Raw genomic sequence first — 22,187 nt, 5'->3', positions numbered from 1 at the left:
AATACTAAAGTTAACATTTCTGATTATGTTAACGATGCCACAACATAAACAAAATATAAACAAATTGTGATATTATTTCTTTGAAGGCGGTCAACAGAGGTACTTAACCGATTGAGTAATAAGAATATCGTCCAACCACGAGACGGTAGTTATCAAATTTTTATTTGTTGTTTTGATAAAATATCGATGTGTTACAGACTTGACTGACGACTACTCAGTCGGTTAACTGTCGCGATACGCGTCGGGTCATACGATCCACTCTCACGCATTCTACTGGCTTCCGCCATATTACATTTCTAACTCAAACCAGTTCTATTAAAATGTATCAAAATGGTGATTCTTAAACTCGAGAAGTGTCGTCGCGATACTAAAGTGACAGAGTTCGGTATGTTCTTCGAACCTAATCATCCTAAAAGGTTTTTTAAATACAGTTGACAAAAATCTGACACGTTCCGGGATTTTCGGTTTTGTGTTCTGGAACTGATAAATTAACAAGCCAACTAAGATAAGTAATCTTTCCCGCGCGTTTTGATTTTGTAATTTAAATTTGGAACATTCTTTATATCGTCAATTGACGATTTCATTTTTAAACGATGGAGAAGCAAAAGTATTCACGTGTACAGTCTTATGGCAGTATGAGTTCAGCTAGAAGCGACAATGACATGACCGTACATAGCCAGTTGTATCCTTATCCGAAGAAAATGGTCGTAGAAAGAGAAATACTATACGAGGAAGAGCATCCACCTTTTCAACCACTGTTTGCAACCACAAGACTGTTTGGCAATTCAAGATTTACGTTGCTATTGGTGTTATATATAATATTTTACTTTGCTTATTTGGTGTCTGGAGCATTTGTGTTCTCGGCTTTGGAAGCACCTTTGGAGAATCAGATAAGACTGGAAGTGATCAGAGCTAAACAAGACTTCATGGTGAAACATCCTGATGTTACTGGTAACGTACATGTTTATACAAAACCTTTTTATACTTTAAAAAGTATCACTCTATTTGCTGTTTTTATTTACATTATATTTCTCTTCAACTAGTTAAAATACTTTATAGGGTTGTCATAACATGTTCTATATATTTTATAACGAATCCTAAATAGACCAAACAGAGATGGAGGTTATTAAACTTCTATATTTCTGCATATATTAATTAAGTTCAATATTATAATGTTTTTTTAGAATGGTCAATGGTCTAGATTTCTTTATCGTAATATATAAGCAATTAGCTTATATATTGCAATAAAGAATGCTAACCTCAAAAAATAGATATAATTATATTGTGTAAACTCATTAGGAAACTATAAAACATAATAATATTTGGAAAATGCCGTCATTTGCTAAGTACTTACGATAACGTTAAAATAATTACACTAAATTATTGAAAACCGAACAGACTTCAAACCAAACTGGTTAATGAGGGTCTATATATACATTATTTATTTAATTTGAAGAATAATTTTACTAACATTATAAAGATGGTGTTTGTTTTAATACCTTAATATTTAGACGTAGACACCTATATAAATATACATTGTAAATAAAGTGGCTTTAAAAAAAGTAATTCAACTAAGTTTCTTGCCAGTTCTTGTCAATTGGATCTATATACTGAACTGGAAGGTCGGGAAAAAATATAATATAAAAAATATGAGGTTCATAAGTTCATAAAATGTCCTACATGAATCAATTATTTTTGAATTTGAATCAAAATGTAATGAAATTTTTTTTTTACGGATACGATACGTTGCTGTATAGAATATATTTTTATTGTGCTGCTTTATCTTATCTGTGGTATAGATGGCCGTATAAAGTAATCCCTTAACTTTATATTTACATTAAAAATTGTGTATCATATTGATATATGTAGAACGCACCATATCCGAGTCTAAAGGACGTAAATTGATTGATAACGACATTTGTATTGTATGATTTTTAAGTAATTTTTTAAGTAAAGAGGCCACTAATTTATTGATATGCTAACTTAAAACAGATCTTAATATTGGGAAGGAGTCTCCTGTCAGTACATTATATATTGTTGCACCAATGGGAGTGGTATATTCTTCTGAAATAACCCTCCATATTCGATTTAAAAAATATATAACAAAGTACCGTACAAAGTAAACAATGATCGGCTATACTGTTATAGAGATTTTTATAATGCCTTTATAGCACTGCTATAGTGGGCTTATAAAGGCTTCTTAAGTTTTATGAATAAAACCGTTAATATCTATCGATTTCCTAACTGTTCTTTGCTTTTTAGCCGACTCGAAGAGGAGGATCTCCATTAGATTTTTTTTTATATTTGTTACTTCATAACTCCGTCATTCAGGAAACAATTTGAAAAATGTGTAGTTAGTTGAAACGATATATTTTCAAACTGTTTTTTTTTTTTTAGTGTTGAGGTCGGTTTTTTTTTTGGAAAATTATTGAGTACTAACTGTGCTCGCGGTTTCATCTGCATGAAATTTATAGTCTAATATCATGACCTAAAAACAAAGATATTTTTCTAATAAAATGGTGCGTGGGATTTTACTGCAAGGCGTGTTTTATTGAAAATTAAAGTTAAATATTCTTTTTATTTGTAAGAAGACCGTAATGAGGTTAATTATTTTTTTTATGTTCCTGTATTGACCCAACGTAGCAGGGCGTGGGCATTTCCGTCTTTCAGATTAATTATAATATACTAAGCCCTACCCGCGGTTTCACCCGTTTCTTAAATTTATAGCCTATTTCTTATTCTGATGCTATATTACTGTACAGTTTCATCAAAATCCGTTCAGTAGTGTTTGCGTGAAAGAGTAACAAACATCCATACACACACACTTTCGCGTTTATAATATTATTGAGATTTCGCTAAATGATATCTTTACTTTACCTTAGCCTAATTTATACAGACAAAATAGTTAACGTAAATGAAGTTGAATATCTAAAGATAATTCTTTGCAATTCGTAAGCTTTATTCTCACACCGGTGGCTTATAGACCTAACGGAATTTATTACTAATACTTAAAATGTACCCACTCGTTTTTTGTTATCTTATCTTAAGTTGTAAGTAATAGTTTATCACTATTTAACCAGGCATTTGATATAATATACATAATTATGTACAGAATACAGTTATCGGTAGATACATTATATACCTACTATCGTTGGACTAATTACTGTCACTGACGGCCTCGGTGGTCTAGCGGTTTAACACACCTTACTTCCAATGGTCGCGGGTTCGATTCCTCGTACGGCACAAACATTTGTATTCATGAATATAATTGTTTGTGTCGGTCTGGGTCTTTTCTTTGTGTAGTATGTATGTATTTACGAAAAAAAATCTATGTATTTGTATCCATAACACAAGCTTTATCTAGCTTAACTTGGGTCTAGATGGCGCTGTGTGAATTGTCTTGAAATTATTATTATTATTATTAATTAATACTGATAGGAACATAGTAGAAATAAATGACTATGTTCACGGCTAAACTACTGAACCGATTGAAATGAAATTTGGTACACAGATAGTCTAGACCCTGAGAAAGGACATGGGCTTTACTTTTGAATGCGAAAAAAGGTTTATTTTGCATGGATGATAATGGAATGGTGCACCCACCTGCGCTAACGGTTTACGCTGGCGGACCACAGTGGAGGATCATAAGAGGAGCATGACGTCAGGTCAGTTAGCCCATCGTGACAATTTCACCGGGAATTTATCACGATGGTTTCCACGTGGAGGTCGACCTGACATGGTACGTTGCTAATAATGGGGTCATGAGTCCACATTATTAACAATCCTTGTAGTTGTTGAAAAGGAAGATGAAAGGTTGTATGGAAGTATCGTCATTTTTAAAGCTAGAAACCTAAAGCTTATTTTTAGGCTGTTGATTAAATATAAATAAATATGACATTTAAAGTTTGTAAAAATTTTATCCTTAAGGGGCAAAATAAAATAGCGGATGAGAGTTTGTATAGAAATTCGTCATTTTTGAAATTAGAACGATGAAACTTTTTTTAAGTTTTTTTAGGTTAGGTTATTCATGTTTAAAAATGAAGTCGCAGGCACAGCTTGTTGAGAATATGTAGAATTAAGTCGTACGGTATATAAATGGTACACGTGTATATAGATTTCTATTAAATTGCTTTTATGTTCTAACAACTTGAACGTTTATTTAGGGCGCATGTTTCAAACTCCAATATCACTCTATATGTTTACAGTCACTTTAACGTCATAACCCTTGCTCACCGCGCTCCGAGGTCTCAATATCCTATATTTGGGTAGTTAATCTTAATCTTACACGTAATAAAGCCACAGACGATCCCAACACGTGTATAGAAAAAAAATAGAGGGAGAAAATTTGGCAGTATATATTTCTTTCCTTGGGGTTGCGATCCAAAAAAGTTACATCTCCGTAACTATACATGCTATTGATTTATCTATTCTTTTATAGTCTGTAATATTTATACTTTATTAATTTTGTTTTAATGCGTTTTTAATAAACATCCACACATTATTTCTGACTAACCCATAAAATATAGTCCATATTGCCTTATATACACGAGGAAATATTAAGGTCTGTGTTTCATACATAACACTTATTAGAATAAAAGGGAATTGTAGGTGATAGAATGAGTGGACTGTATGTGTGATGTAAATCAAACAATGGATAGAAAATGGTAAATACTTATAATGAAGATAGGTACGTGTACAAACGGTTGTAGGCAAAAAGTGACAATAAAAATATATAACAATTCTAAAAAAAAATACATTTAAAATTGATAGAAAAATAAATATACAAAAATGTGCAAAGAGTTTGCAACAGGCATCATAAATTGAATATAGAAAAAGTTGTTATAGTTTATTAAATATTGATTTATACATCCTTGTTTTAAAAATTGCAAGAATCTGGTAACATAGGTAATGTCAAATTAGTCTCCGGGTTTTAAAAACAGACAATAGTTACTGTTTTCCCCAAAGTGAAAATATTGAATATTTTCTCGAATCGGTGAATATGAATGGATTTCTAAATTGTTTATTTATTTAGAAATTGTGAACATCCACTTCGTACCTTCTTGCAGCGAAAATAAAACTACTTTCAATACAATTTACACTTTACCAGTTTCATTTTTGTTTTGACTACACTTTGTTGATTTCATAATAATGTTTTGATGTTGGCAAGATTCTAACTCACTACCTTTGAGATCTATAATTCGATAGTAAACCACTAAGGTATAACGTTCTCATAGTATATTATTTACAGAATATGTTATACGTACTATTATAACTGACGGCCTCGGTCTAGCGATTTAGCACACCGCTTCACTTCCGATGGTCCCGGGTTCGATTCCTCGCATGGTGCAAACATTTGTATTCATGAGTATCATTGTTTGTATCTGTCTGACTGTGTATGTATATTATGTATGTATTTGCAAAAATATATACCTATGTTATTTATATCAGTTGTCTAGTACTTATAACACAAGCTCTGCTTACCGTGGAACTAGATAGCGCTTTGTTAATTGTCCAGGGTTATTTATTTTATTTATTTATAATTACTATTTACTATATATGTATATAGATGTTATTGTATCATGTATCTAATAACAATTTGGTGGTTAACCTACCCCTGAGATTATTAATAGTGAAGTTCAAAGGAATTTGTCAGGAATTTTAAGGGAAAATTTCTTGGATCTATAGTACAGACGTAACGTGCCAGAAGATCGGTTTGCCTACCTTGTGTTCACTAATATTGTAAATAGGTAAGATTTGTATGTTTGTTTGCATTGAATAGGCTCCGAAACTTTTGGACTGATTTGTTTTTTTACTATTAAAATCTTACATCCCTGATAATAGGCGATAAAATATTTTTAAAAACGTTAGGGATCCGTATGAAAACTTCGGTAGTGTGAAAAAATCTTTATTTTGCGTACGCTGCAGAAATTATTGACAATAAACCAATGCAACGTAACAGTTTTGTAGAGGACAATATCGAAGTGTCTATATATATATGTGTGTAATTTTTTTTGTTATTGTCAATATAACAAAGTGATGTAATACAGTTTTATGGGAATCGTAAACATCTAAGAGTGTATATGTGTGTGTTAAAATTTAATTTTTGTTAATACCCATGCGTAGCCGTGGCGGGCTGCTAGTTCTGTTATATATAGACACGAGGAAACATTAATGTCTGTGTTTCATACATTACACTTATTGGCGACAAGGGAAACACAAATTCAATATAGAAAATGTTCTTACAGCTTATTAAATATTTATTTGCACTTGGATATACAGAATATACGACTTCAACTGAAATGTCCAGACATGTGGCGGCGTGGTGGGCCGGGTCATTGGGCTCCCTAAAATATGGTCGAGCGCAGTGATGGCTGGCTCATCCGTCATACTTGTGAACGAGTGCTGCTTGTAGGGACTGGTCTGCTCTTATCACTACGACTGATTTAATCTTATTGCATATATATATTTCACCGAAAAAAATAGTGCTGGTTGGTAGTTTGTATTCACACGTTTCGACTTGTAAATGTAAACTTACAAGGATTATTTAAAAGAGCAACACACAAGTTTCTTGCTCGTTCTTCTTGTGATGAAACAGCTTTCCGAACGAGTGGTAGATAAAAAACAAATTGTTATGACTATTCAAAAGTGCTTAAATTAAGTTTATTTGAATAAATGATTTTTTATTGTATTCAGCTGTGTCGCCAGTTGCTAGACAGACTCGTGGCCTAGTGGTAACCAGACTTGAAAAGTCCCGAGTTCAAATCTTTGAATATTTAGGAATTTGAAGTAATATGGACACTTTTAGGAATATAAATATTTTTAATTAAATACAAAATTCTTAGCCAATATTATGAATGCATTTACTAAATAAATATATCAAAGTATTTATATCCGTTGTCGAATAACTAAGTATCTATATTAGTTGTCTAGGACCCATAACACAAGCTCTGCTTACTTTGGGACTAGATGGCGTTGTGTGAATTGGTAAAGACAAAAAAACTGCCCGAAACAAAAATTGGTGACAATATATATTCCTGACTTGCACTGTTGTAATAAAAACGCCATTAACAAATTAAATTAATCATAACCGTTGGTTTCGGTAGCCGGTTAAGAATTGACCGTCAATTACAAATTCCAAAAATTAACCAAGGACCCTTATCAGCTCCAGAAACCTACTGCAGCCAAGAGTAAATATACAGATTGGGGAATAAACCCATCAAACTTCACGGACCCTCATCAAAATTTGACACACGTGACGTTCCTGGACAGAAAGGAATTGATAAAAGACAATCTCATTAGAATGAAGGATTAATATAATTGATCTTGTTATTATTGACCGCGAATTCGTCCGCGTAGAATTTAACTTTATTTTTCTAAAATAAAAGTAGCCTAAGTTACTCCTTATTACATCAGTTACCTGCCAAAAGAAGTACCGCGAAAAACTGTCCAGCCATTTTAGAGATTAGCCGGAACACACAGACAAAAATTGTTATTTTGGTGAATGTACCGTATTTATATATCGTGGTCATGGTGAAACCCGGTTATTTCAATATTACAAACAGACACTCTCATTTTTATTTAAAATGAACATGGACAAGACGAAAATTATGTCAAACGTCCATGTCGTACCTGCTCCCGTAAAAATCGGTGATTCTACACTTGAAATTGTCGATCACTACGTATACTTAGGGCAAACTATCCAGCTAGGTAGATCCAATTTGGCAAATAAAGAATCGTCATTTACAAAGTGGGCAGCGTTCTACTACGATATATTTTTTATATAACAAGACGATTTACACCAATGTGTGTTGCCAGTGATGACTTACGGAACAGAGACGTGGTCGCTAATATTATAAATGTATTATAATATTAGTTAATTGGAGAGATGAAAGTTTCTCTGCGGATCGAACTAGGAGATCCGCAAAGATTTTTTTGTACTATCGTTAGTTTTTTTTCTTCTATGTGTTAAAATAATATCGATAAGTTTATCATCATAAACTTTATAATTATTTAAAACTATGCACAGTCAATCATTATCATGAAAATAGGAATTAAAATATTTTTTTGGATCTTTGGGGGACCTATTTATAAATTTCGTCTTCCGATCGTGATGATAAAATTTATATATATATGCATGTATATTCAAAAATGGTTATTATCAATAGAAAAATCTATAGTCATATTTTTATTTATATTATTTTCCTACAACATTTTTTTTTATCATATGTCAGGCAAACCATGGTACATTAATTTCATTTACAAAGTGATTATATTATTCATTTTTATATATCAATGCCACACAGACATAATACTTTTACATTTATAATATTAGTTAATTGTTAGATGAAACTCGCGGAAACTACACAACATTTTTTTGTACTATCGTTAGTTTTTTTTCTTCTATGTGTTAAAATAATATCGATAAGTTTATCATCATAAACTTTATAATTATTCGGAATGCAGATCAATCATTATCATAAAAATAGGAAGAATATATTGTTTGTTGCTCTTATAAATAATAAACGACTTTTGATCGTCCTGATAAAATTGATAAATCATATGTAAAAGTATAGTCAAGAAACTAAATTATTATCACTGCAGAAAAATATATATTCCTATTTCTTTGTATTGTTTAATTTCAGATAATATTTTTTTATCTATATGTTAAAAATTATTCTTCAAAAACATTATTATTCACGAATATCAATTTTTTTTTCACTTATGAGATATATGGTATAAATATTAAAAAAAAACAGTATAATGTAGCGTGGAACGTCTCCATTTCACGGAACGATCGTTTACTTTATGATGATACGTTCACATTTGCGATTAGGTCACGCACAACATTCTTCCAAGAGGTACTCAAAAGGTAGCATTATTTTTGTCATCCCTTTTTTCGAACAATTCTAATGGTGGTGATGGTGTGATGAGCATGTGGTCAGGTAAGTTAGCCCATCGTGACAAATTCACTAGGAATTTATCAGGGAGAACCGCCTGGAGGTCAACCGGTCATGGCACATTGCTAGCAATGAAGTTATTAATTCATATCAATAACAATTTGCCCCTATTATTTGATGTTTTTATTATGGATCATAATGAAATGGTGCACCTGCCTGCGCTAACGGTTTACGCTGGCGGGGCACCAGTGGAGGATGATAAGATGAGCATGAGGTCATGTCAGTTAGCCCATCGTGACAAATAAACCGCCTATATATTTTCATAGGTATAAAATATATTTGTCCTTGTTATATATACATAAGGATTTATAATAATATGCTTTGGGGTAAGTTAAATTTAGCTCTCGAGATAAAACCGCCCGCCCACGCCACAATTTGAAACGAGTAGCTAAAGTTTCACAATTGTCAAATTCAAATAAACGTATTTATGAAGTGGTTCATGTTGATTTTTTAAACCGCAAAAATTTTCGCACGATTTTTGTAACGTTCAGTACTTTAGTTGTTTAGCACATTTTTTTAATATAGAGTAAAGTCTGTCTCATTCTTTGTAGCGATATCCTTTCTGCCTATGTTTAGAATATTTTATAGATTAGTTTCATAGGTTGCAAAAAAAAATCATCTAGTTGAGTTGAGAGACAAAACGCATTACTTTTGTAAGACCCGGCTCAAAAAAATCTGATTTACCTCTTCACCTGAACCAGAAGAATTTACCCCTTCCAACCCCTACACGTGAGGAGGTGGATACGTCTATGTTGCTTTGCACTCTTTTATGCACATTTTGATAATAAATATTTTGGAGGCAGAGGACAGTTAGTAATATCACAGATAACATAATATGAGCAAAGGGCTAGCAATGCATGGTACATTGCTGGTGTTCAGGTTGACCTCCACATAAACAATCCACCTGGCTACCTTGTCTGACCTCATCGTATCATCCTCCACTGCTGCCCCGCCACCGTAAACCGTTAGCGCAGGCAGGTACACCATTCCCCTATAATCAATTAAAAAAATATGTACATACTAGACGTCCCGACAAACGTTGTTTTGCCTTAAAATAAAAAAAAAATTTAGGGGTGGACTACCCCTAACATTTAGGGGGATGAAAAATAAATGTTGGCCATTCAGACCTACTCAATACGCTCACAAAATTTCATGAGAATCGGTCAAGCCGTTTCGGAGGAGTATGGGAACGAAAACTGTGACACGAGAATTTTATATATAAGATTAAGACTTAGACTTCACTAATATCCCAAAATAAAAATAATTTGAAACAACCACAATTCGAACTGAATTAAATTTCGCACGGATGCATTACAAATCGTTGAATTACTCGGCTTGTTCTATACTATAACACGCATATATTGTACATATAAACCTTCCTCTTGAACCACTCTATCGATTGCTGAAAACTGCATTAAAATCTGTTGCGTAATTTAAAAGATATAAGCGAACAAACAACGGCGGCGATTTTGTTTTATACTATGTAAATATCACTCACAGAGTATCTAAACACATAGCTGTAATTATAATATTCTCGTAAACTTGCAACATATATCTACAAATATTATACACCTACACACTCCTGCTGTCGACGCGAACTCCTGCATCTCAAGTAAGATTTGTTTGCATTACATAAGATTAGCGGGTAGCGTTTTCGTTGTCCGTTCATACTATTAAGCAACTATCTTAAAATTTTGACGATCCGGATAGTCTAGCGGTTTAGCGGCATCGCTTTACTTTCGATGGTAGCGGATTCGATTCCTCGCTCGGTGCAAATATTTGTATTCATTATATTTCTAAGTAAATTACGTCTGTATTTTAAAAAAATATATAATTATTTATATCAGTTTTCTAGCATCAGTTGTAAACAAATACTGGGCCCGTGCGAAGCCGGGACTGGTTTCTAGTATATTTTGTATTATGCTCACAATTTCAACAAAACCAATGAAACAATACAAGACATTCACTATCTTTCAAAATATAAAATTCTAATTACTATATATTCTATTTACAAGGGCCAGATATAAAATTAATAATAACGTTCCGATAAAATTACGGTAGGTTCGACGTGGTAGATTTAGTAGTAGTTCAGATGTAGGTAATCGCTAAAGCGTCATTACTATATTACAGGCGATGTGACCCAGTGGGTACGTTAGCACAGATCGAGGCATTCGTCGACCCCGCCTCGTTGCTGTATTGAACCACATAATGTGCAGTGCATCGGGTATCTGTACCTCGCTGCTCCACATTTAAAGGGCAGAGGGCATATTTCCGTGCAGTTCAATGACCCTAGTAGAGAGTGGAGGGGTTTATTAGTAATGGAAATTAGTCGCTCTATTGTTAGCGATGTATCACATCAGGTTGATGTAACTGGTCCAATAGTACCTCGTGTAAGTCATACGTTACATAAACTCTCAGTAAGCTCCTCTCTTGACGAGTGATGATCATATATTTTCTTAAATAGTCGTATAAAAAGCAGGGATGAAGTTACGACGACTCCCTGATTCGAGGTTCAGAGCGGTGTCCTCAAACTAAAGTCAGTTTTTTTTCGGACTACTCTAATGCTGTTGGCCGCTGCTAGCCTTTCCGGCTTCACCAGACGATAAAGGGCGAGTGCAGATAGCATTCCAAACCCGCGGAAGGTCTTATAGAGCGGCTGATGGCTAACTTCCGCCTGACGGATACGATCTCCGTTTGAATTGGACGGGGGATCGATCGGAGGGTACAGGAGTTGGCATTAGCTGGTTTATAAGTCCTTCCACGGGTTTGGAGTGCTGTCTATACACGCCCAAATTTTTGAACGATGAAACTGTAAACTGGCCAACAGCATTAGGATAATTTGATAAAGAACTATTAGCTCAGCTCAAGAGAAATAAAGTATGGTCAGTGTGTGCCTCAAGTCCCGAAACAAAAAATATTCGGATTTTTCACTTTTTGAAACAGTTGTATTTGACCATAGACCTGATCCGTTATTTTTATGCCGGCCCTACACCATTTCTTGCTTACAAAGTATTATGATTATGACATTATCAACTCATATGAAGCATTGTTTCCACTTGTGGTATTTTCCTTCGTTTGTTACTCAACGTGTAGACTACTGACCCTGCGACAGATCAGTAGGTTATCTCGAGAATTGCACTCATACCCCCAGTTGCGCTGGCGCATGCTGCCCCGAGACCTTCATATCTTCATAGTTATCGATATGTCATTATAAATTAGCATATTCATTGTTCTAATATATTTTATTATTTCTGTATAAATACTGTCTATTACATAAAGATTTAAATAGTATGCATGTTATAAAAAAATACATTATTCATCATCATCATCTCAGCCCGGAAGACGTCCACTGCTGGACATAGGCCTCCCCCAAAGATCTCCACGACGATCGGTCCTGCGCTGCTCGCATCCAATGCCTTCCAGCGATCTTGACCAAATCGTCGGTCCACCTTGCTGGAGGCCTTCCCACGCTGCGTCTTCCGGTCCGCGGTCGCCACTCGAGGACTTTACTGCCCCAACGGCCATCTGTCCTACGAGCTATGTGCCCTGCCGATTGCCACTTCAGTTTTGCAATTATGGGATATGTCGGTCACTCTGGTTCTTACTGTGTAGATATTTTATCAATCTATTAAATTAATTATAGGTACCACTTCTACAGTAATAGGTTAATAAGTACTAGTGATCACCCACTAGTGGAAATTCGACTATAATTATAGGTTATTAAGATTCTATTGATATTGACAAATGCTATACTACTTTGCTGAAATAATGTATTTTTTTGCGTTAGTGGAAAATAAAATTAGCATTCTGCACTTTTTTATATAAACTATAACTTTGCGAAAAAATAACTTTATATAAACTAATAACTTTGCGAAAAAATAATTCGTCCTTTCTTTTTGAAGTCTGCTGAAAACATTGTATATCTGTCATACAATTATAATGCATTATTAGTACTATTGTCACATACAACAGGCATAAAAAACAAATGGGCATAAATAACTAAAATTTATTAAAACAAATACTACATTTTTAGTTTCTAGTATACTTTACTAACTAGCTATAACCACAGATAACATAACATTACATAGTATAACTTAAATAACTGTGACACCGTTCGATGCTTTTTTTTATATTACGCTTTTCCTTTCCATATATCATTAGGTAAATCCATGCCCTTTCTTTGCGTTGTGTTTTAAATTATTTTTTTCTTTTCTTTCACAAAAAAAAACCGTTCGATGCTAGATCGAATATACTTCAGAATTCTTAACGCAAACCACAGATGCCACAAAAACGTAGTCTGCATTTTACAGATTTCATATCAACAATATTTCAATTAAAACTGTCCAAGTATTATATTGAAATTGGGATATTGCAGCCTCGTTCATTCTTCGGCGCATCCGTCATGTGGAAGTTCTGCTCTTCAGCTTCTCACAATAAGTCTGTGAATAGCATCTTAATCTTAATAATAATATAGACGCGAAAGTTTGTAATTATGGATGTTTGTTACTCTTTCACGCAAAAACTACTGAACAGATTTTGATGAAACTTTACAGTAATATAGCTCATGCATCAGAATAACACGTGGGCTATATTTTATATTGAAATTGAACGCGTGCACAGCTAGTTTATTATAAAACCCATAAAGATGTTTAACTGCAAAATAAATAGTAATTTTAACACAGAGCATTATGAAATTTGTTACCCCAAATATGGGCCTTTTGCAATTAGCGGGTTATTCACGAAACGAAAACTAAGTATGTAAGCCTCTTAATGTAAATAATGTTTCCTACATTCAAGGGAAACCTTTTTGAGCGAGCCAAGGCCGGATTTCAGTATGAAAGAGACTTACAGTAAGTTATAATTGAAAATTTCACGTCGTTCCTGCGTAGAATAGAGCATGATTTTGCTGGAGCGAAACTTCCCACAAAGTCGTACCTATATCTTAACTAATTCAGCCGCCAGCAGCTTGCTTTGCTTTAGTACAAGTTGTGTTCCAGTTTGAAATTTGCATTATAATTTCCGGAATGGCAACACATGTGGTAGTACGGACGTCATAATGCAATTTGAACCCCCTAAATTAATAATAACAATCTCAGGACAACTCACACAGCGCCATCTAGACCCAAGTTAAGCTAGCTAAAGCTTGTGTTATGGGTACTAGATAACTAATACAAATACATGGATATTTTTTTCGTAAATACATACATATTGTACTTAGAAAATAGTTCGACTGACACAAACAATTATACTTCATGAATACAAATGTTTGTGCGAGGCATCGAACCCGCGACCATCGAAAGTAAGACGGTGTGTTAAACCGCTAGACCACCGAGGCCGTCAAATTAATGTATATGAATAGGTATTGGTTATAAGGTTTGACGATTTTATTCAGATTTTGATTGGTATATGTAGAAACAAATAAATAAAATTAATGTGGCATTTCAAATTGGTTTAGCACACCGCTTTACTATCCGATTGTCGCGGGTTCGATTCCTCGCACGGTACAAATATTTGTATTCATGAGTATGATTGTTTGTATCGGTCTGGGTGTTTTGTATGTGTAATATGTATTTATTTACAAAAAAAAATGTATCCATGTATTTATATTAGTTGTCTAATACATAACACAAGCTCTGCTTAGCTTGGGACTAGATGACGTTGTGTGAATTGTTCTGAGATATAAAAATTAACTGGTTTACACTAGAAGCATACGAAAATAAGGTACTTACATCATTTTTTTTTTTGAGACTATGTATATGTTTTTGCTTATTTTCGAAAATTTAATGAAACTACAATAATATAGCTTATATAGAATAAAATATAGGATAATTTCTTGCGGGTGGGGAACCGCGGGCACGGCTAGTGTATGATAATTAATCTGGAAGACGGAAATGCGTGGGCATTTCCGCCCGCCCTGCTACGTTGGATACCGAGTCAATACCGGAACATAAAAAAAATAATTAACCTCATTATGTCTTCTTACCACGATGCTCTGTGTAAAAAAGAATATTTAACTTTAATTTTAGAAACACGCCTTGCAGTAAAATCCCACGCACCATTTAATTTTCTATCCATTTTATAAGAAAATTATCTTTGTTTTCAGGTCATAATATTTTATTATGAGCTTTAATATATTTAATATTTCTTATTGGTACCTTATTAAAGAAGACAATTAATTACCATAATAAATTCAATAATAATTAAATAGACTTTATAATAATAGGTTATTAACAAAAATCCGAGAAGGCTTAACTATGTTGTTATATAATAAACGTAAAGTCAAAAAAATACAGTACTTGTCCTATTAAAATCGGCCAAAATGATATCTATTTAGTGCTGTACAACCTGAACTAAGATCTTGGACCATATAGGTAAATTAAACCCAAATAAATATGTGTATATTGCGTTTTAAGAATGTATTCCTCTCTATTTCGCTCCTGATTAAAAACAAGTCGGCCACCGCGATGTAGAAATTATACACAAATGATCACTTTTCGGAACTATTATTTGTGCTCTTATCTAGAAAAAAAAAATCAAAAAAAAAAAAGAATTCTTATAAAAAGTATATTAGGTAAACTCTTTAAAATAATTTAGCAATTAGGCACGTATTATGAATGATATCTATAGATAAAATATATAAATACTTAGTAATAAGGTAGTCAATAATTTCTGACATCCTGTATAACAGTGTAGTCAAAGAGTACCTCGACTATATAATCAAGGCTATACAGAATGTCCCAAAAGTCGCACATAAACCAAAAGCAGGAAAGTCATCACAGGTAATCTAGCAAGTGTTATGTATCATTATGAAATTTTTGTAAGAAAAATCTTGTTAATTTGAAAAAAAAAAATAATTTTGTTTGGTAGAAACGAACAATTTTTTTCTAAACTAAGATAACTGATAACTATAAATTTAATGCCCAGTTTACACTCAGCCCGAGTGGACAGGGAAGTGAGCAGCGCGAGAGTGTAAACACGAGTGGAAACACTTCCCATGTCATTGGCGCTGCCACTCGCGCTGCCCGGCGCTCCCTCGATTGTCGGTTTTTCGTGCGCGAGTCAAAGGACTGGCAGCGGTAGTGGCAGCGTGTTATTACATTCAGCCGTCTCGCTCAGTTGTCGCTCGGCAATATTTCCAGCAGCGCGAGTGGCAGGGGAAGCGACTGAATGTAAACGTAGCATAAGGATAAAATTAATAGAAGCATTATTCAGATATAATCCAATAACAAAATCGAACAAAGGTTACATGATGATGATGATGATGATGCAACAAGGTTGAAATGATCATCACAGGATGTAGATATTTTAGCTTTTTTTTAAATCTATTTATTAATACGTGATGCAAAATATTATAATACGAGTATAATGGCAAATAGGAGTTACACCAGCAATATCATGTATTATATACTAAAACTGTCGTGTTCAGGGAAATCTTTTATTCCGGCATATTGTGTGACCCCCTCCGATCGATTCCCCATCCAATTCAAACGGGGATCGAAATTACGACGGCCTGAGCCGAGGTTCGAACCCCTAGCAGTGCACTCAAACTAAAGTCGTATCTAACAGGCGGGAGTTGGCCTTCAGCAGCTCCATAAGTCCTTCCTTTAGTTTGGAGTGCCATCTGCACTCGCCCCCTATCGTCCGCTGAAGCTGTAAAGGCCAGCTGCGAGCAACAGCATTAGAGTAGTCCGAAAAAAAATTGTGATTAGGCTAAAATTATTTAAACAACACATTACTGGTAAGCACACAGTTGTGACGTACCTACACCCTATTACATAGGGCTGTCAAACTGGGCTCTAACCTGACTGCTTTCATTCTCAAACTACCATCTTGCAAGGATATATATATATAAAGATATTCATTACTATTTTAAAAAAGAAAGTAACCCTAAGTAAATTCCAACTTATGGCAGCCCTAATTTTATACAATACGCTCTCATTTTCTTATTAAAATTAATATCTTCTTATTACTTTTCCTTCACAGCTAATTATAAGCTCTTAAAGGCTTTGTTTGAGCCAATTCCAAGATTTTGATGCTTTATTGTAACAAATTGAGGTTATGATGTATATTCTTACCCATTTTTCCTTTGATTCATTTCATTTGATTTAATGTAGGCCACGGCTAGCCAGTACTAAACACCATCAAACGCCGTAAACTGCTATACCTGGGTCACATAATGCGGAATGGAAAATACAGACTTCTGCAATTAATAATACAAGGCAAAAACCAGGGTTGCCGAAGACCAGGCAGACGCCGTACTTCCTGGTTGAAAAACCTCAGGCAGTGGTTTGGGATTAGCACCAGGTCCCTTTTCAGGACCGCCGCGGACAATGTAAGGTTCGCCATAATGATCGCCAACCTCCAATAGGAGATGGCTCCTAAAGAAGAAGAAGTAGGCCACGGCGTGTATTAAAATGGAGAACCAACATATTTCCTCAAAGAGATTATAGGTTTTTTCACTGAGATTATGTTTTGCCAGTTGCTTACTAAGTCGTAAGTTAGCGCCAATTGGCCTCATAGCTATCAAATTTTTCTCCACGCTATCCCTATAATGAAGAAGAAACCATACGTCCTGTTATATATGTGGATGGAGATGAAGTGACCTGACATCTTTAATATCCTTTCATAATTATTATTATCTAGTGTCCAATATCGACTTCACTCAGGTTGAACAATAATAATAATATCCTAGGACAATTCACACAGCGCCATCTAGTCTTAAGTTAAGCAGAGCTTGTGTTATAGGTAGTAGACAACTGATATATGTTAATACACAGATTTATATCAGTTTATTTTTTAAATACATATATAATATACATAGAATACACCCAGACGGATATAAACTATCATACTCATGAATACAAAAGTTTTGCACCGTGCGAGGAATCGAACCTGCGACCATCGGAAGAAAAGCGGTATGCTTAACCGCTAGACCACCGAGGTCATCAAATATAGTCTTTTCGAACTATCTAAAGCGACTGCATTAGATTGTTCGAAAAGTTCGAAAAGGCCGACTGGCCGCAACTTGCCTTTATAACTTCACCAAACGATACTGGAAGAGTGCAGATGGCACACCCAAACCCTCGGAAAGACGTATGCGGTTGAAGACCAACTCCTGTCTGACGGATACGACTTTAGTCTGATAGCACTGATAGGGATTCGAACTTTGGCCCAGTTCGCCGTAATTTCGTTCCCATTTGATTTCAAAGCTTTACCGTACACAAATTCACAAAATTCTCACTCTTTATGGTATAGATTCTGGCATAGATACATTTTACCTTTTAGGTATTAGTAACTAGGCGACAAAGCTCTGCCAGCCGTCTTCTATTTATAGAATTGTATTTATCCATATATTTCATAGATTTCAAAAGAAATTCGTTACAAAATACTATCTTTTCAAATCATTCATAGGTATTAGATATTATCCTTACACATACACACTGTTTCTTTGTACTTTTATGCTGGGAAGTATATCGGCGATCGATTGCCATAAACTCTTATGGTATATTTATTATTTTTAAATTTATATTTTTAGAACTGTCCTTTTTATACATCATGTTTTTGACACATTATCTCTTTTTATCTTACTTTAAAATGAAATGTGTTAAACATGAAATTTTCTCTTTTTCATATCATAAGAGACTATAATATACCTACACGAATAAAGATAATTTGAATTTGAACTATTTCTGAAGATTTATCTGTATTGTGTTCAGATGATGACCTGGAGACACTCCTGGAGGAGGTGGTGCGCGCCAGCAACCGAGGAGTGTCGGCATCGCGTAACTCTAGCGGGGGTCCCAACTGGAGTTTTGGCCAGTCGCTGTTTTTCTCGTCAACTGTGGTCACCACCATAGGTAACATACTGGAATTAAATATTACTTTATAAAAATATACAAATACATAGATAAACTGATAAATAGATAAACTCATAGACACATAGATCACACAGCGCCATCTAGTCCCAAATTAAGCAGAAATAGTGTAATGTACTATATAGACGACTGATATTAATACTTAGTTACATTTCTTTGTAAATACTTACATGAATTTTTTTTTTGAGTACCGTAATGCTGTTCGCAGCTGGCCTTTACAGCTTCACCGGACAATAAGTGGCCAGTGCAGATGGCACTCCACACCCGCGGAAGGACTTATGGAGCGGATGAAGGCCAATTTCCGCCTGGAATAAATATAGAAAACACCCAGACCGATACAAACGATAAAATCAAACCCGAGACCATCGGAAGGCAGTGTACTAAACCGCTAGACCAACCGTAGGCTGGCCGAGACCGTATTATATTCTAATAATCTTGGAGAAATTTGTGAAAAGGATAGTCCGAAAATTAACTAACAAAATTTTATTAGTTAACTTTCTGACTGTAAACTGTTTCTGAATGTAAACTGTCTTTAGTGTATATACACTAAATACAGTTTACATTATAAAGTTTTTATAAACTACTAGCTGATTCCGCAAATGTTATTTTTCCATATAAATTAAAATTGCTATTAAAAAATAGGGGTTGGCGACAAAAGGGTGAAGGTTTAGGGTTGTATGTCTTTTTTTATGTTAGGAGTTGATAACCCTTATCACTTAGGGGTATGAAAAATAGAAGCCTATTCTCAGACCTACTGAATATGCATATAAAATTCGATCAATCGATCAAGCCGATTCGGAGGAAAATAGTAACTAATATTGTGACATGTCAATTTTATACATAAGATGATCATTTGAAGGCTGGTTTACATAATGAATTTCACAAATCCTACGTATAGGTTACGGCCACGTAACACCGTTGTCGAAGCCTGGCAAGATGTTCTGCATGATCTACGCATTGCTGGGGATTCCTCTGACCCTGGTGCTGCTGTCTGCGCTGGTGGAGCGCCTGCTGCTGCCGGCCACAGCCCTGCTGAGGGCCTTGAATGCATCCCTTGGGCATCTATACCGCCCGTTCTCTATACGACTTGTGCATCTCATGATCATTGGTTAGTTATATTTTATTTTATTAAGTAGTATGTAAAATATCCTGATGAATTCACTTATAAGTACATCACAATATGACTTCTGAAACATAGATACAAGGGACTTCATCAATTATTTGTATGAAATATGTGAAGCAAAAATACAATTCTTATTATTTTGCTAAAGTCCATTTCACTACTTAATTGTTTTACATTATATTGTTTAATTCCGCTACAATTAGCATTTTTAAGACCACAAATATTCAGTGCGGAAACTTGACTACCGTTACGACCTTCTCTATTGGTGATCAAATTCCGACCGTTATTGAGTCTACACCCATATTGCGTCGTGTTTCGCCTCTGAACGAGGCATCATCAGGCATTGAATGGAGTTCTCATATAGCTTGGAAGCCTAGTGTTGACTGTTCGGCGAAGAGTTAGTAGTGGTACCAGTGGTCGAAATTCGACCATAATTAATTTAACATTCAGTAAGAGTACAGACAAGTAATATTAAATATAAACAATATTAATCTATTCTCAATTTGAGCACAGGCTTTAATAATAAACAAGATATGCATAATTAAAAAAAATTGTTTTTTGCACTCCTCTATATAAATTTCATACGCTCAACTCATCAAGAAATAAATTCGAAATCCAAAAATCTTTTTCCTCATGTATAGCACTTACTTTCTTTTTTGCAGTAACAACTCTGGTAGTCTTCTTTCTGGTGGTGCCAGCAGCCGTGTTCGCTAACCTCGAGCCGGACTGGGACTTCCTCGACTCCTTCTACTACTGCTTCATCTCTCTCACGACCATTGGACTGGGAGATTACATCCCTGGTGACTCGCCCGGCCAAGTGCACCGGCCTCTCTACAAAGTCGCTACCACTTGTGAGTATTGAGACGAACTTTGCATTCCATGAATTCACCGTGCTGGTGCCGGGTCCAACGTGTGGCAGAGATGGCAACTCCAAGCAGTTCCCGCGACTTGTGACCCCGGTTTGTAGATTTAAGGGGCCTATTTTCGACGTACGTCAACAATCAGCTTCACCACTCGTGTTTATCTCCCTGCCCAGCCAAATGTGGTATGAGCCTGCTAGTGCAGCTTTAGATATAGGTTCTAATATATAACTTACTGCAGTTCTAGATAGGCCAAGATCTTTTAGAAGATTCTAAATAGATTTCGCTGGTATACCTCTCGCTCCCACTTCGCCCGCATATAAATTAACCATTTTTCGTTAATTCGTTTATTAGTTCAGAATATTTATTTGTTTTTATGGCCTTTCGGTATATTTGTTTCCCATGGTACAGTGAGTTAGTCTAACAGTTATTAGCAAAACAGTTTACAGCTGATCAACGGCTGAAATAAGTGAGAAAGAGGTATCTACGCGGACAATTTTGTACAAAATCTGCCTCTGGTACATCATTTTATTACTTTAGTAATGTAACTCTCTTCTCTTCTAGTCTACCTTCTTATCGGGCTGACATTCCTCATGCTGACATTGACCGTCTTCTACGATATACCCCAACTGAACCTCAGCACGGTGTTCTCCTCTGTGAAGCTTGATGAGGATCCCGAAAAGATGCGCCTCAGCGGCTCCGGGGTGATGGGCCCAGGATACGGGATCGGTGGTCTTGTGATGAGGGATGATTACAGTCACCACGACCAGCGCCGTTCGGTGGTACACATCAGACCACACTTGGATGATAGTCCCAGCCCCGAGGACACTACTCCCGTCCACGCCAGAGATATGAGGGTACATTGAAGAGACGGTCCCAAATTAAAGGACTTCAGCTTTCGTGTATTTTAATTTTTATCATTTTTAGCATATCTCCTTTGGGTAATGATACAGTTTTGTAACAGTTGGATGCTTCCTTTTTATATCCATTACTACATTTTGCCCGCAAATTATTTTTTTATACTATGATGTTTACAAGCACACGTCCCATCTGATGGTAAACGGTTACTGTAGCCTATGGACGCCTGAAACACCAGGAGTGACACGTGCGAGTTGCCGACCCTTAACGGACCTTAACCCTTCTGTCATCTGTGCATTATCATGGGATAAAAAATGGTCTATAGTTTTCTCCATCCCTTGTGCTGTACCAAAATTAATATTGTAGTGAAAGTGTAAGAAACTCACTTTTGAATTTATAATATTAGTTACAACGACAATATAACTATAATATTATGAGAACCTTATGTAAGAGCAGATTCTATAACTGTGTTTTATAATTAACTAGCTACCCACCCGGCTTCGCATGTATGTAC

At 35.1% G+C, this 22,187-nt stretch overlaps 1 protein-coding gene across 1 annotated transcript; it reads left to right on the top strand.

Moving 5' to 3' along the window:
* Positions 1–231: 231 nt before the first annotated feature.
* LOC131850990 (potassium channel subfamily K member 1-like) lies at positions 232–21,979 on the top strand. The gene is made up of 5 exons (XM_059201412.1): positions 232–951; positions 18,674–18,814; positions 19,731–19,940; positions 20,618–20,806; positions 21,380–21,979. Exons 1-5 carry the CDS (start codon positions 594–596, stop codon positions 21,679–21,681), a joined length of 1,200 nt encoding a protein of 399 aa, XP_059057395.1. The 5' UTR covers positions 232–593; the 3' UTR covers positions 21,682–21,979.
* Positions 21,980–22,187: the final 208 nt, after the last annotated feature.

The sequence above is a fragment of the Achroia grisella genome, unplaced genomic scaffold, assembly GCF_030625045.1.
Source record: "Achroia grisella isolate CSIRO2021 unplaced genomic scaffold, CSIRO_AGI_Agris_v1 utg780, whole genome shotgun sequence".
NCBI lineage: Eukaryota > Metazoa > Arthropoda > Insecta > Lepidoptera > Pyralidae > Achroia > Achroia grisella.
The sequence above is the reverse complement of the archived record's forward strand: the minus strand, read 5'-3'. Positions and strand labels throughout refer to the sequence as shown.